This window comes from Benincasa hispida, chromosome 1 (assembly GCF_009727055.1).
Source record: "Benincasa hispida cultivar B227 chromosome 1, ASM972705v1, whole genome shotgun sequence".
Lineage (NCBI taxonomy): Eukaryota > Viridiplantae > Streptophyta > Magnoliopsida > Cucurbitales > Cucurbitaceae > Benincasa > Benincasa hispida.
Genome location: NC_052349.1, coordinates 37,834,567 through 37,849,530, shown reverse-complemented (window position 1 = coordinate 37,849,530; position 14,964 = coordinate 37,834,567). Strand labels below are relative to the sequence as shown.

The 14,964-nt window shown below is 34.1% G+C and overlaps 1 protein-coding gene across 1 annotated transcript in view; it reads right to left on the bottom strand.

Moving 5' to 3' along the window:
* The window catches only part of LOC120084222 (nicastrin), a 29,865-nt gene extending 15,477 nt beyond the window's left edge, over positions 1–14,388 (bottom strand). The window contains exons 1-10 of the mRNA XM_039040129.1: positions 14,164–14,388; positions 13,051–13,161; positions 12,827–12,941; positions 11,717–11,799; positions 11,483–11,559; positions 3,412–3,489; positions 2,587–2,658; positions 2,382–2,455; positions 2,149–2,281; positions 1,989–2,060 (exon numbers count right to left, since the gene is read on the bottom strand). Of these exons, the coding sequence (XP_038896057.1) occupies positions 1,989–2,060; positions 2,149–2,281; positions 2,382–2,455; positions 2,587–2,658; positions 3,412–3,489; positions 11,483–11,559; positions 11,717–11,799; positions 12,827–12,941; positions 13,051–13,161; positions 14,164–14,224 (876 nt within the window). The 5' untranslated portion in view covers positions 14,225–14,388. The remainder of the gene's footprint in view (positions 1–1,988; positions 2,061–2,148; positions 2,282–2,381; positions 2,456–2,586; positions 2,659–3,411; positions 3,490–11,482; positions 11,560–11,716; positions 11,800–12,826; positions 12,942–13,050; positions 13,162–14,163) is intronic.
* Between the last annotated feature and the right edge of the window lie 576 nt (positions 14,389–14,964).

Sequence of the window (14,964 nt, the reverse complement as noted above, 5' to 3'; positions counted from 1 at the left end):
ATGACATTCATTAAATATTAATTGGTTACTTTTAGGGTTAAATTATAAAAAATGCCCTTGAACTACAACTTTCAAAAGTTTCAAAAATACCCTTGTATCTTAAAAAAAATTCAAAAATACCCTTGTCGTTAGTTTTGGATGGAAATCGTTAAAGTTTTGTTTAAAAGATACCCATGAACTTTCAAATGTGTCAAAAATACTCTCAATATATCAACAAAAACCGTTAATATCCTGGCTCGTTGCAAACATAACTCCAAAATTTCCCCAAAAAAAGTTTTAAATGATTCTACAATAGTATGGTGATCAATTTGGTTAAAGTTTTCTTGAGTTCGAAAAAAACCAATTTTAAAACAAATTATAGTGATATCTTCATATTTTCATATAGACCTTCTCATTTTCTCCTGTTTTTCCAATTCTTACACCAATTTTCTCAACAACCAAAATTTTAAGTTAAAATATGAAATCCCGCAAAATCTCACAAAATTCCAAAATCAAAATCTCCACTTAAAACATACCAAAACGATAAATAGTCAAATAAAAAAATGTATTTGGTTATAAACACACACTCAACTACTAACATACAATTTTGTTAAAACATTTAAGTCCTAAAATCCATCGGTGCTTCCATTATTCTCTTTCTTCTTATTATAGTCTATATACCTTTATTGAAGTGTGCAATTTTTTTTTATTTATTTATTTTAAATAAACAAATGTAAAACAATTAACAAAAAAGGGAGTGAGAGGGTATTGAAGAAGACATGGGAGAAAAAAATAGAGAAGTGAGACGGTATTAACAGTTTCTATTCATATGACAATAAGGGTTTTGAACCAATTTTTTAAAATTTAAGGTTATTTTAAAACTTTTGAAAGTTCATGGTATTTTCGACACAAAACAATGATGGTTTTCATCTAAAACTAAGATAAGGATATTTTTAATTCATTTTGGAAGTTTAAGGATATTTTTTACCCAAGGTACAAAGTTTAGGGGTATTTTGCATAATTTAGCCTAATTTTAATTTTAATTTATTCAATTTTTATCAATATATTAAATGATGTTTATTGTTTAATTAATTAATCTATTAAGATTATACAAAATTATCCTACTTAATTTTATAAATTAAATACAAACATAATTTATGTTAATCAAATTCTGATAGCATTTCCCATGCACAACCAAACACAGTCGTCTTTGATTTCCAAATATCTTATATTCTCAGGCATCATTTATTTCTAAGTATCTTCAATACCTTATATCAAACGGCCCCTTAAATGCTAGATTTCTTATCCCCAACCCACCATCATCGAACTACTTGGAAATAACCCCCCAAGTCATGCAACACGTACATAAAAGGTTTTTCCAAATAGAAACATAACTTTCATTAAAAAAAAAAAAAAAAAAGTGACCATTACACACACATACAAGGTTGACACCAATGATCTAAGGAAACATGCACCAATACAAAGACGTGACCTTTTTCTTATAAGAAATATAATTTTCACTATCAAAGACACCAATGATTAAGTAAACATACAAAGATGTGGCCCTTTCTTATTATAAAAAACATGACTTTCATTATTAAAGATGTGATCATTGTTTTTCCGTTGTTCCTAGATCAAACACGAAATACAAATTGAGATATTTGCAGGGTGTTTTTATGAATCTCATCAATATATATATATATTACAAAGAAACATGGTCCAAACAAGAAAATAATTTTTTTTTTTCAATTTCCATAGTAATTTAGACAGGTCGTAACTTAGGCTTAGATCCTCTATTAAAGGGCAAGGATTAAGGTTAAATAAGTCCAAAATGCAGCTATGTAGATGGAAAAATTATAGAATATTTCCATTTGAGCTAGTAAGCTCTTACTCTTAATATAAAGACAGTGCAATTAGATACAAAGAAAACAGCTTCAATAAGAACTTATCCAAAAAAAGAAAAAAAGAAAAAAAGAAAACAAGAAGAAAAAGGAAGTTTCAATAAGAACCTGTTTATGAAGATCATCAAATCCATCCACATGGGAAAGTGCATCAACTGCAGCCAGCAACGCAATCAGGCCCTAAAATGTATCAAAAACAACTTTAACGGGTAGCAGAACAAACATGGTAAGGTTTTTGACTGATATGCTTGTTCAAAATAAATCATACAGAGATGGGGGAGTCTGCACCAATGCTTTTATCACGGAAGAAAGAGGCAGAATCCATTGAAGCCACTGTGAGAATGACCGGCTTAGACTGATCAGAGGAAGAGGTATTGATTGGAGGAAGTGATGACCAGACACTGTAATATACTTATCGCTTTTAATAAAATAAACACGGTGAGATTGTAAAACTATGTGGAGACAAAATATATATGTGTGTGTATATATATATAACTTAACCTGTATCCACCTAACGGAAGGCATGTTACTTCTTTCAAACAAGACATTGAATTATGAGTTCCAGCCTTGGTTGTCTAGGGGAAAGAGAAGAAGGAAAATATATATATATATCAATTATACAGACCTCGCAAACTGTGATTAAATAACCATTTAAGATGTGAAATCACTGAAATGTAATCATAATGTAACACCAGAAACTAAGTACCTGCATCACCAGATCAAATTCAGCAACATTAGATATGTAATCTTTCTTATTCTTCACATTTTTTGAAGCAGCCTGCATCAAGTGGTAAGATTATGCAACAGAATAAATTATTTTAATCATCGTTATTCACATAATTATCTATTAAGCATGAAAGCACTTAAATGGATCGAGCTTATGGTAAATTACATAAGAAACATCAACCATATGTCAAAAATGCTGTCCTTGATTATACATACTAACGCAAGTCCTGTAGCTTCAAAAAAATATAAACTAAAGCTGTCCTCTTTTAATTCAGTATGCAAACATAATTGCAAAACATCAATAAATTTCAACCCTAAGTCACATGCACTGGTTCAAAAACATTTCTACTTTTCTGCTTTGGTTTGTTGTTATTTGGCGGCGTTTACAAATTGTATTTCAGTTTTGTGATGAATAACACCACACTTTCAGAAAAAATGAAAGAATGTAAATGCATACAAAAAAGAGGAGGCTACCTAAAAGAAAGGCCTTCCCCCCCCAATCAAGCAAAATAAAACTAAGAAAATAATTACTAAAAAGCATCATACCGAAGGCCACAAAGAAACATAAAATCATGATCTGTAAAAGTAGGTTCTCCGTAACCATTTATTAACAGTAAAAGCACGTCATGATCTTATTCTAATGACAAAGAAGAACTGTACATTATTAAAGAACGTCAAATGGCTACGGCTACCATCAGAAAAATCAAAATAAAAATTTGATTTCCAGAGAGAAGCATATAGCAACTGAGCCAAACTTTCAGATAGTAAATGAAACATCTTACAGTTGAAAGGAATCATAAATTACTTCCTGTATAGACGAAATGCTGCTCTCAGATATTAAGAAAACAGGAAAGTTATATTGATTCCACATAATTCCAGATCCCTGCAAGTGCAAACTTTTAGATGCTATAGATTGTTGAGCCAAATAAGAAATGAAAGCCAATGATTTTGTTTTTTTGGTTTTTTTTTTTTTGAAATAGAAACAAGACTTCTCATTGAATTAATGAAATGAGGCTAATGCTAAAAGTACAGAAGAGGAAACAAAACATAAAACTCAAACTTACCGATATAAAGCAAGTAATACAAGACTAAACAAAGATTCAAATATTAGAAGAAACGATAAAAGCATTCAAGTTTAGACAAATAGCTTGAATTGAATAATTTGCAAAATGTTTGGAAAGAGAGCACCATGTAGAAACCTTGGCTCGTGCAATCTCATAACGATCAAACCAAGGAAGTGATTCATCTTGAAAGGTGCCCATTCCTCTCAAACCAAATTTCAGAAAGAATAGCTTTAACCGTGTTAGCCCACAAAATTTGAGGCTGAGCTTTTAATGAAGGGCCCAATAAAAGCTAGATGACGTTGGACTTGAAATCATCGATCAAGACCCATTGAAGATTAAACAAAGATTAAGCTTCCTCCAACATTCTATGTAGTAACAACAACCAAAGACTAGATGTAGAGAATCTTCATTATCTGCCGAACTAAGAGGGAAAATTGAGGGCGAGAGTGAATTACTTGGAAGCCCTTTGAAGAGTATTTGAGCAATTCAGCACCCCAGAAATCATAACCCAAATAATAGTGTTAACTCCCTTTGGACAGATTGATATCCACAAAGCTACACAGCTTGTTATTCATGGGAGGATCGTTGGGTGGGTGATAGACCTCTTTGTGCTTTGTTCCCTCGTCTTTATCATTTGTCATTCCTCAAAAATCACTTTGTTGTCGATTTTTTGGAATGGTCCAGGAGTTCTTGTTCCTTTGCTTTCGGGTTCCAGCGATCTCTCCAGTTGGGAAGCAATGGAGTTGGTTGCTCTTCTTTCTTTACTCAAGAGCCACCTCTTTAAACAAGAGAGAAAGGATGTTAGCTTTTGGGCCCTAATCCTTCGAAAGGATTCTCGTGCAAGTATTTCTTTTAGTGTCTAGTTGACCATCTCCCTTAGGCGTGCCGGTTGTTTCTGTGCTTTAGAGGATGAAGATTCCTAGGAAGGTGAAGTTCTACCTAGCAAGTTCTTCACGGTCGTGCTAACACGATGGATCGGCCTGCGAGGAAGTTGTCTTCGTTTGTTGGGCCTTTTTGTTGTCTTCTTTGTCGGAAGGCAGAGGATGATCTGGACCATATTCTCTAGCGCTAAGAGTTTTCAAGTAGTATTTGGGATTCTTCCAGACGTTTGATTTGATGCATGTTCGTCGCAGTGATGCTAGTACTATGATCGAGGAATTCCTTCTCAATCTGCTGTTTGGAGAGAAGGGCCGTTTTCTATGGATGTGTGTGCGATCCTTTGGGTCTTGTGGGGTGAGCGGAACAATAGGATGTTTAGGGGAATGGAAAGGAATCGTAAGGATATTTGGTACCTTGTTAGATACCATGTTTCTTTATGGGCTTCGATTTCGAAAACCTTTTGTAATTATTCGATTGGTGCTATCTTGTATAGTTGGAATCCCTTCTTATAGCGGGAGACCATTTTTGTAGGTTTGGTTTTTTACCCGTGTATTCTTTCATTTTTTTCCTCAATGAAAGTTGTGTTTTTCATTTACTAAAAAAAAGGGACGAGATCCCATCAAATGCTTGAAAAGAGAATTAACTGAAAATGAACCTAACAAATCCAATTTCCAACTTCTAGAATCATTTCTAATCAACCACCCTTTGGCCCTCTAAAGATGCCAATAACCGTTGAAACTCCAACGCTTCGTCTTCCTTCAAAGATCTTCTAATGTGACTGTCCATGATTGAGTAACTGGATCCCAATGATTAAAGACAGAATCTTTGGGATTAGAAGCAATTCTCTGTAAACTTGGGAAGAGAGAACTCAAAGAAGAAGCAAGATATTCTACTTGTAGCCAAGCTCAAGAAATGTTGATCCATAGACTAAGAAGACTTGTTCCGTAATTACACAAAATATGCCAATTGTGAGAACCACTTCCATGAACATTCTCCGTCACTTTGCGCCATAAAGCTTCCTCCTCGAAGATAAATCCCCAACCCCACCTTGCCAGCAAAGCCATGTTCATATTTCTACCTATTACAAAGAAAATTTAGATCGATACTCAAAAGTAGAATGGATTGAGACCCAATTTATATTAGAAGGAATCATTCATAGCACCCAAATGAAGGTTGTTTTTAAACGTAAACAAAAATTTTCATTGATGAAATGAAAAGAAACTATTGCTCGAATTACAATGAGACAAAGTAAGTTTGAATACAAGGATCAACAGGCACACCTGGACATCACACCCAAATGAAGTTACAAAACACTTCTCCAATTGAATATTAAAGTACTTAAACCATAATTGTTAAAAGAGACATGTTTACACCAATATAAAGCTAGAAAAAGAATGTTGTCAATGTCCATCAAAGCTTTAGTAGTACTATCTTTGTCATGAAAAAAGTTTGTTGTTCCTTTCATTCCAAATAATGCAAAGAAAACCATGTTGATATTGACCCAACGCGCCTATTTCGTCTCTTAGAAGGGATAGTTTGAAAAGAGTGGGCAACCATCCTTTAGGTCAAATGCGGGCGTGAAAAAACCAATTAGAGATTATTTGGAAGTGTACCCAAATCCTTAGAAAAGGCCATGTATGAAGAGATGGACTTAAGTCTCATAATCAAAGTGTCTTTAAGCAATTTGAGGAGAGACTAATCCAGGGGTGTTGATTCGAACCTCTGACATTTTGGTCGGAAGTATACGCCTAAACCAATTGAGCTACGCACAGGTTGGCTTCAAGAGTGGTCTTTATCAACTTTTTTCCATTGTGTTGATTCAATTTAGGTTGATCCCATGAAAGAATTTATTCTTCTTTAGAAAAGAGCCCCTTCCAAAATCAGCTTGTATAAGTCTGGAGGATCCCTTGAGGTATAGATGAAAGAGCAATGATTAATGATTTTGGGGTGAAAATCCCAAATCTCACGAGCCACCAAAGCGGAGGCCATTCATCCTTGTTGGTATTAAGTCGGACAATAGAGAGAATGAGATTTAGATCAACCTATTCTACAATTTCCTTGATGTTACAATGATCTTAAACAGAGGCATCCTTTAATGAGAGCGGAAACAATCTCGGGAAAGATTCATAGAGAGGAAAGTTCGACAATGTTTTCCTCACATGGCTCTTTCCCCACAATGTTGCACGATTTGCAAAGCCACCCATGAGAATTCAAGTCACCTATTCATCAATTGTCTTTTTGCTGAAAGATTTTGGATGGAACTAAGCCTTTCCTTCGGGTGGACACTGCTCCTCCCAACGAGCTTATTAGCATTCCCGCATACATTTTCAATGCTCACCCTTTCAGCTTCAGCAATGGAAAGAGGATCATGTGAATGCATCTTGTCCGTGCTTTCCGATGGATCTCTTGAAAAGAGAGAAACAAATGCCTCTTCAATGAAAAGAGAAGCACGTTTGATAGCCTTTTTTAACATTGTATCTATTTTGGTATGTCTTGGTGCAAATGTATGTTTTTCTGTAGCTCTTATAATCTCTCCTCTCGTTTGACCAATTGGAATTTTTTTGTAACTCCTTTGGTTTGGGCTATAGCCCTTCTCTTGTAAATTTCATACATCAATGGTTATTTTGGTTTATAAGGCATTGAGTTTCTCCAAATGCACTAAGTCAAGTTGGGCTCCTTACATGGTTTCAGTTTTATGAGTTGGATTGCTTATCGGAATTGTCAAAGTAGGAGTTGGCTTTCTCTCTGTTGGTTTGTCTCCTAATATTTGCCCTCATCACATGGTTGTTTGTTCACATAATTTTAGATTCTATAGTTTCCGTTCAAGAGCCAAGTTGTTACGTTATGGGTTGTTTTTAATTGTATTTGCTTTATCTTTCTGGCTTAGTCCAGTTATGGGCTACATTTGGTTGTATTTGTTTTATTTTGCTTATTTTGTTTTATTGCACTTTGAGCATTAGACTCTTTTCATTTCATCAATGAAAATCTTTGTTTCCTTTTTCCAAAAAAGGGTGAAATTTCACCATGATCGCTTTCCGCCAAAGAGATTTCTTTGTATGTGGAATTTCCATGTCCATCTAGTTTTTTTTTTAACAAATTTTTCATTTATATAATGAAAAGAGATTGATGCTCCAAAGATACAAACTCCAAAACAGATTGAAAAAGACGAGCATAAAAATATAATAAAGAGCTACTAATACAAAATTAAACATTTCCAAGTAAGGCAAATATCTTGAATAGATAAACCCCCAAATTTGGAAAGAGAGCACTAAGTAGATTCCTTCAAGCAAGCCATATTTCTATGATGCAAATCTAGGATTACATTAAGTCTCTTTTCATTATATTGAAAAGTTATATTTCCTTTCAAAAGAAAAATGATGCAAATCCAAGATTCCCATACCACTTGTAAGAGAGGTTTCTTCACTTTTTCTTTGATTTTATCCCAACAGAAACTGCAATGGATTTTCTTGATGGAGGAGGTAGCTTTCTTAGGACCCGTTTGGATCAAAATATTGTTTCATGAGTATAGATATTAAATATCTAGGATTTAATGTATGTGTCTGGATATGCAGGAAATTAATATCTGGAAGTCAAATGTTTGTGTTTAGTCCACCAACAAAAACCAAAAATCAAATAATTACTAAATTAAATGCAAGAGACCAATTAATGCAGTCATCAATTCAATCCACCAATGCTATCTTAACTATTTAATAAAAACTATTATTATAAATTATCAATATTCTAATTAATTTATATTATTTAAGAGTAATTGTTTTAAATGGAAAAACTATTGGAAATATTTACAAATATAGAAAAAGGTCACTGTTTATCACTAATAGACAGTGATATTTTGCTATATTTGTAAATAAGTTAGCTCATTTTCCAATATTTAAAAACATCCCTTAATTTAGGGGAAAATTGCACAAAACACCCCTAAACTATTGGGTTTGTACAATTATACCCTTAAACTATTAATTCGATCAATAAACCCCTATAGTTTATTAAGTGTTGCAATCAAGCCCATGTGTTATTTGATGTTCAATTAAATATGGACAAACTTGTCAATTTCCAAATCTATTAAACCAAAAAAAAAAAAGTTTATGCAGAAAAGAACCTCCAAGACCTCTTACCACCGGTAGTCTTGGATCGTTGAAAGGGCAGCAAGAGTAACACTATTGTAGCAGCTTCAAATGGCGGATGGGGTGGGCCAGAAACGGCTCCGGCATGGTATCGAAGATGGAGAGAGTTTGAAAAAGAGTGAGAAGGAACAAAACAAAGAAGGACGAAAAAGTTTGAAATGCATAAGTCTTGAAGGAAGTGATTTCATTTTCATTTAAAAAATATAATTTTTAAAAAAAAAGAATCTCAAATGCATAAGGCCAAAATCATGAAATAGTTTACTTACAAGTGACAACCTTGCGTCTAACAACCTTCTAGATCTCGCCTAAAAGAAAAGAAAAATAGTTTTTTTTTTTTTTGGTATCTCAACTCCGACGAACTAGGAACTTTTCCATTAAGCGTTGTGTGTCTAACAATTTTCAAGCCTTGGATCATTTTGGTGTAAGCGCGATAAGTTTTTTTTTTTTTAATAGATTTGTGGATTGACAAGTTTCCCCATATTTAATTGAACATCAACAAACCCAATAGTTTAGGGGTGGTTTGTGCAATTTTCCCTTAATTTAATTATTTTTAGTAATTAATTTAAATCATTTAATTATGTTTAATATAAAAGCCATTTATTTTTATTTTAATTGATTAAATAATTAAAATAAACTATGCTATATTTTTACTGTTCATCTCCCAAGCATAAAATTCCCACAATTATGGAGGGTATTGAAAAACCCACATCATATAGGTTCTAAAATTTTATGGATAATAATACCCTGGATTTTAGAAAGTGAAATTTTGTGAAACAAACAAGGATATTAAATGTCTGTCTGAAATCCCATGAGAAAACCTAGGAAACAAATGGGCCCTTAGGGATCTTGGAAAGGAAAAGATAGTATATGGGTAGATTAACCAAGGTAGCTCTAATGAGGGATAGTCTTCCTCCTGAAATATGAGTTTGGCTCCAATTATGCAACCTTCACTCCACGGATTTCCATGGAGGGAGACCACAAATAGGTGTTCGATCAACTTCCAATTTTATGCACCAATTAGCTAAGAAAGCAAATGGGACTCTTCACTGTTAATTCCCAAAAATTCTAAGTTTTGTCAGTTCATATTAAGGCTTAAGACTTCCTTGTAGAGATTCACCATATTAATAAGATTGGAGATATTTTCTTCCGTGAGAAGAAAAAAGTAAGGCGTCACGTCACACCCTAAAACATTTGTGAATTGGAGATGATGAACTCGCAAGTTTAAAGGATGCAAAGCACAACATACTAACGAAGTGATCAACAACTAAAATAAATGGGAATGGAGAGAGGGGGTCACCTTGGTGAATGTCACGGGCTGCCTAAATTTCACCCTTGGTCTTCCATTGATGATAATGGAGAAGTTTGTTGTAGTCACACAACCTTTTCCATTAATGGTTTCCTTTTGAGTCAAAGTTGTGTATGGCCATAAGCTCTATAAAAGAGATCCACTCACCTCTTTCTTAAACAAGACAAAAATTGTATGTTAGGTATCTTCTTTTCTGCAAATAGTATGATCCCAACAAAATATAGAAGAAACAGAGCAACAGAGCTCTGTAATTGTATTGATGGGCAGAGTAAGAAATATAGTCTAATATACAAAACTCCAAGAAGGACACAAGTACTCGATCCGTAAAGAAACACGGTGTGATAACAACTAAAGAAGGTAAATGGAAAACCAGCACATTCGAGAGAGCCGGTGATTCTTTCCCCCAAAAGAGCCAGCAGCCTTTACTAAAAATGATCTCTCCTTTCCCTTGCACGTCATTTCCTTTTTAAGCATCCTCCGTGGTCCCCCACTCTAACCAACTTCATGTATTTCATCCTTTCCCATATTTTCCTCATGTAACTTCCCTTTTCTACCTTTCCTTTTACAAGTGTGGAATATCGGGGGCCTTGCACTATACTTAGGCTAAGAGAAAAATGGAGGATGCGAGTTAACCCCATTGTAATCCTAGTTCATATATTTCGACTACATAAACCCTTTTGTTCATGATCTTCTCAATCCACAGAACTTGATCATTGATCCTTTTTAACTTGAAAAACTCCCCGTTAATGGGAGCTGCTAACAAAAAATTAAAGCAGTCTATGATCCATCTGAGCATACTCCAATAGATATTGTTGATTCAGTTAGACAAACTCTACTTCCTCTGTAGTTTGGGCCTATCCCCACCCCTTCACGTTAATCTCGATCTATGGTAGCAGCACGGTTGAAAGTTTGATTCATCATGAGGAGGAGGTACGGTCAAGCAGGGATGTTGGGGAGGAAAGATTGTGGAGAGAGAAAGAAGTTGGAGTACAATATCAATATCATTTTCAATTTGATTGTTAGAGACAAAGACATTGCCACCTTTATCCACTACTTAATAAAACTAATTATTCTCCAAGTCGATCAAGTTTTGTGAAAGAAAGAGGAGCTTTCTAAAAAGCCAAAATTTCTTGCACATTTAGCGCCAAAAGTAGATTCTTTCAAGGTAATGCAACTGCGGCTGATGTCCAAATATTTTCAGACCTCAAACTCAGTTAAGACAAACCCCTAAAGTCAGTAGTAGCTCTAAATTTCACCACAGATCTGCCCTAATGATTGCTTGGGCGACCAAACTCTTACCAGATTCTAATCAAGAAAGTTGAGAATAAGTCGTAGTTATCATATGGCTGGTATGATATCAAACAAGGATTCGCAGTTCGATGCTTAGCTTTATAAATGATAACAGAACAAGACTTTTGCAGTAAAAAACTTCTAAAAGTTGACCAGTCCTAAAAAATCTGAGAATACTGTAAGAATATTCAAACATACAATTGGGTTCCATTCATAGTCAATCTTTTTGTAAGGAGCAAATGAAGCTTGTGGAAACTTTTGGGCCGGAGAAAATCCTGCAAGCAAAAATAAATGACCACGTCAGTAATTGATGTGCATGCCTAAATTACCACACAAATACAACCAAAAAAGAACACACAGAGAAAGAGAGAGAGAACGGGAAATAAGAAAATGAAGGGGGGGAAAGAACCCGAATAGGTAAATGAATTTTACCTTTTGTACTATTTTGCATTTCAGTTCCTGGTTTGATTAAAACACCACCAACGTTATTTGCAAAATGAGAATCATCCTGTAGTCTGAAATAGGTAAATGAATTCTACCTGAGTAGATAGTTCTCTTCCAATTCTAATGAGCAAAGAAGAAAATGAAGGAAGAGATCATTTATATAATCCCACTGGAGAAACAGTTCAAAAATATGCAAGGAAAAGCGCAATTGAGGATTCTTTTTCAGAATGTCACCGCAACTAGTGAAATATTTTAGTACAAGAGATCCAAAAGAGACGTTGATTTTCTTAGTTAGTACTCCACTCCAAACCTCTTTTTCCAATTCCAAAAGAAGATTCCATATATGGCTTTTATCTCCTTTTTGCCCTTTGTGTTTTTCAGCTTTGGAAGATAAAGTTTGTATCTCCTCTCGGTGTTCTTTCTCAAGGTTTGCTGGTTTTCTTTGTTCTGTATTTTCGATATAAGCTATGTTTTTGGTGAAGATGTTCATGCCAATATATTTCAAATTCTTTGTTTTCCACTTGTTCCAGTCACACCTAATCTTATATAGATCAATGTTTCAAAAGCCATTCTTTTAGACATTTGGCTGAAACGAAATCAACAAATCTTCAAATATAGGGCCAGATTGCTATGAGCTTATCAAGATTAAAGCTCCTCATTGATGCTCCCTTTCAAAGCTTTTAAGAGTTAGCCTTCCGAATATATTTGCTACAACTGGGGTGCTTTCTTCGGATGGATGCCCCCCCCCACAATCTGAGTTCACTTCTTCCTCATGTCAACTGATTTCATTTTATAATTGAGGTGCTTTCTTGTAGTTCTACGCTTTATTTGCTTTATTTGTCTTTATCACCCATATACTTTTTCTTTTTTTTTTCTCAGTTTACTCTTTGTAGTCTTGTTTTCATTTTCTCTTGTACTCTTTTCTACATTAATGGAAAAATCTTGTTTCCTTTTCAAAAAAGGTTTTATCTTCACTTATCTTTAGTTTTTCATTGGGAGGTTTGGAAAGTGTTTAGACCCAAGCCTAGAAAATAATCCTTTTAAGGAAACAAGAATATGTAGGAATCAAGGGAGTACATATAAAAAAGTAAGACCCACCTAGTAAAGAAACTCGAGATTTCATCCATTGAAACTAAAACTGCAGATGGTTGCAATATCTCATCAGCATCTTTGAAGTTAATCATTGGAACTACAACCTTTTCTCGTCCAGGATCTAAGGTACAGAGTAAAAAGACATGGATGATGCCACCATATTCCATTGAGGATTACGTTGGCACTAGAGAAAGTAATTGATTTTCAACATCTAGTGCAAAATAACCTACTTGAACAGCCGATTTCACCAGAAAGATTAAGTAATCGAATGCATGGGTAACCATCAACTGCTAGGTACATTGAATTTTGAAGATCAGGAACCGACTCCATCGAGTGTTCATCTGTTGAATGCATTATCAAAAATGATAACATGTCAGCATCGATGCTTTGAAGCCAAAAATAAAAATGCCCACTCAAGAGAGCTATAAAATTATATTAGAAGAAAGGATAACTTTGCCTAAACCCATAATTATCCACCATTCATGTGTGTTATTATCTTTCAACTTAGCCCCAACTCTGACTGATAACATAACCACTGGAAGGAGGGCAAAAGTAATTATCTAGTATAAATGTGCCTTCAGTCCAAGCAAGTTCCGCACACCTTAACTGATCCCAAAGGACTAGTAGTAGTGAATATTGGAGCAAAAGACTAGTGGGACTGGCTTTTTCAATAAAGAAACCACTTCTCATTTAAGTCTAAGCCAGGGCCTTCTAAAACATTGTTAACATAACTATATAGCAACTTTCTACTCACATACTTACACATGTATGAGATGTTTAGTAAGCAGATTGTGTAATTGGGTTAATAAAATAAAAAGTAATTACATGGATGATGTTACTAAATTATCTTCTTCTTTTTTTTATGAGAAGACATTACTGAAATTATCAACCAAACAATGGGAACAGCAACATTTAAAAATGTTCTTCCAACCTTCTGCCCCTTAATAGGATCGTTAGGGCAGCTCGGGAATCCTCCAGAAGAGTATGTCGTATGAACAACCATAGAATAAGCTTCGTGGGGATGGAACAGTATCTCCATTGGTTAAAAACGAATTATCTATATGCAATAAGAACTTGAGGGGAAGCAAAGAAACCAGCGTCCAAACAAACAAAGCACTTACAACAAAGCATTCGATGGTGAAATTTAAATATAAAGTATCAAAACGGCATTTAATTGCTTCAAACAATGTACCCTTTAGCTGCCAATAAACTATGCAGAATAAGAAATTGGAAGTACTCAAAACACAATACGTAGAGACTGATCGGCATTCATACCCAAAGAGCAATAAGAAGCGATTGAAACAAAATAAAAAGAACTGATAGCCCCTTCTGTTTGAACATACCTGATGAAGAGAGACGAAGGGAAGTAACGAAGAGGAGGAGGTAGAGAAAATGGGAAGACATGGAATCTGGTTTGGCTGTCCTCTGCGTCGAATCGCAATCCGTTCTTAGGGACCTCAGCTCTGCGAAGAGTGAAGATGAATGAATAGGTCCCTGAAATGGACTTGACCTTCTGACATAGGAGAAAATCAAAATGAGATAGCTCGAGTATGATCGAAATAAATTAGACGTTTGATTAAAATGGGGTTCGGTCTGCTGGAATCTTTGAAAATTGAAAGAGTATTAGATTGCATAAAATATTAACGATAAAATAAAAGTTAAATTGTGTGAGAAAATGTTGGATTAAAAATGTGAAAATGGAATCAGTTTGGTATTATAAATTGTACTCGAACTTCGTTTAGAATTAAGTTTGCAATCTTCAAATTATGGAAGTAATTTAACTTGGTAAAATGAATTATTTATTAATCTATCAGAATCACCTTCTAATTTTAACTAACGTGTAAAGCTCATATACATCAGCTTTTAGATTTAGCTTACTTAGAAATTTGCTGGACTTCTTAACCATGTAACTAATTCTATTATAATAATATCCCTTTATATTAATATAATTTGTTATATGTATTTTAAAATAATAATTCATTATTTTTTATGATAATTATTTTTAATCATTTGCCCCAAAAAAACATTTTTTAAAAACTTCTATCAAATTATTTGGATTGAATAAAATTAGTAGAAATTTTAATTCATATACATTTTAAAATAAATTATAAATTAATTATCCAAACAAAAATATTGAAAAATAA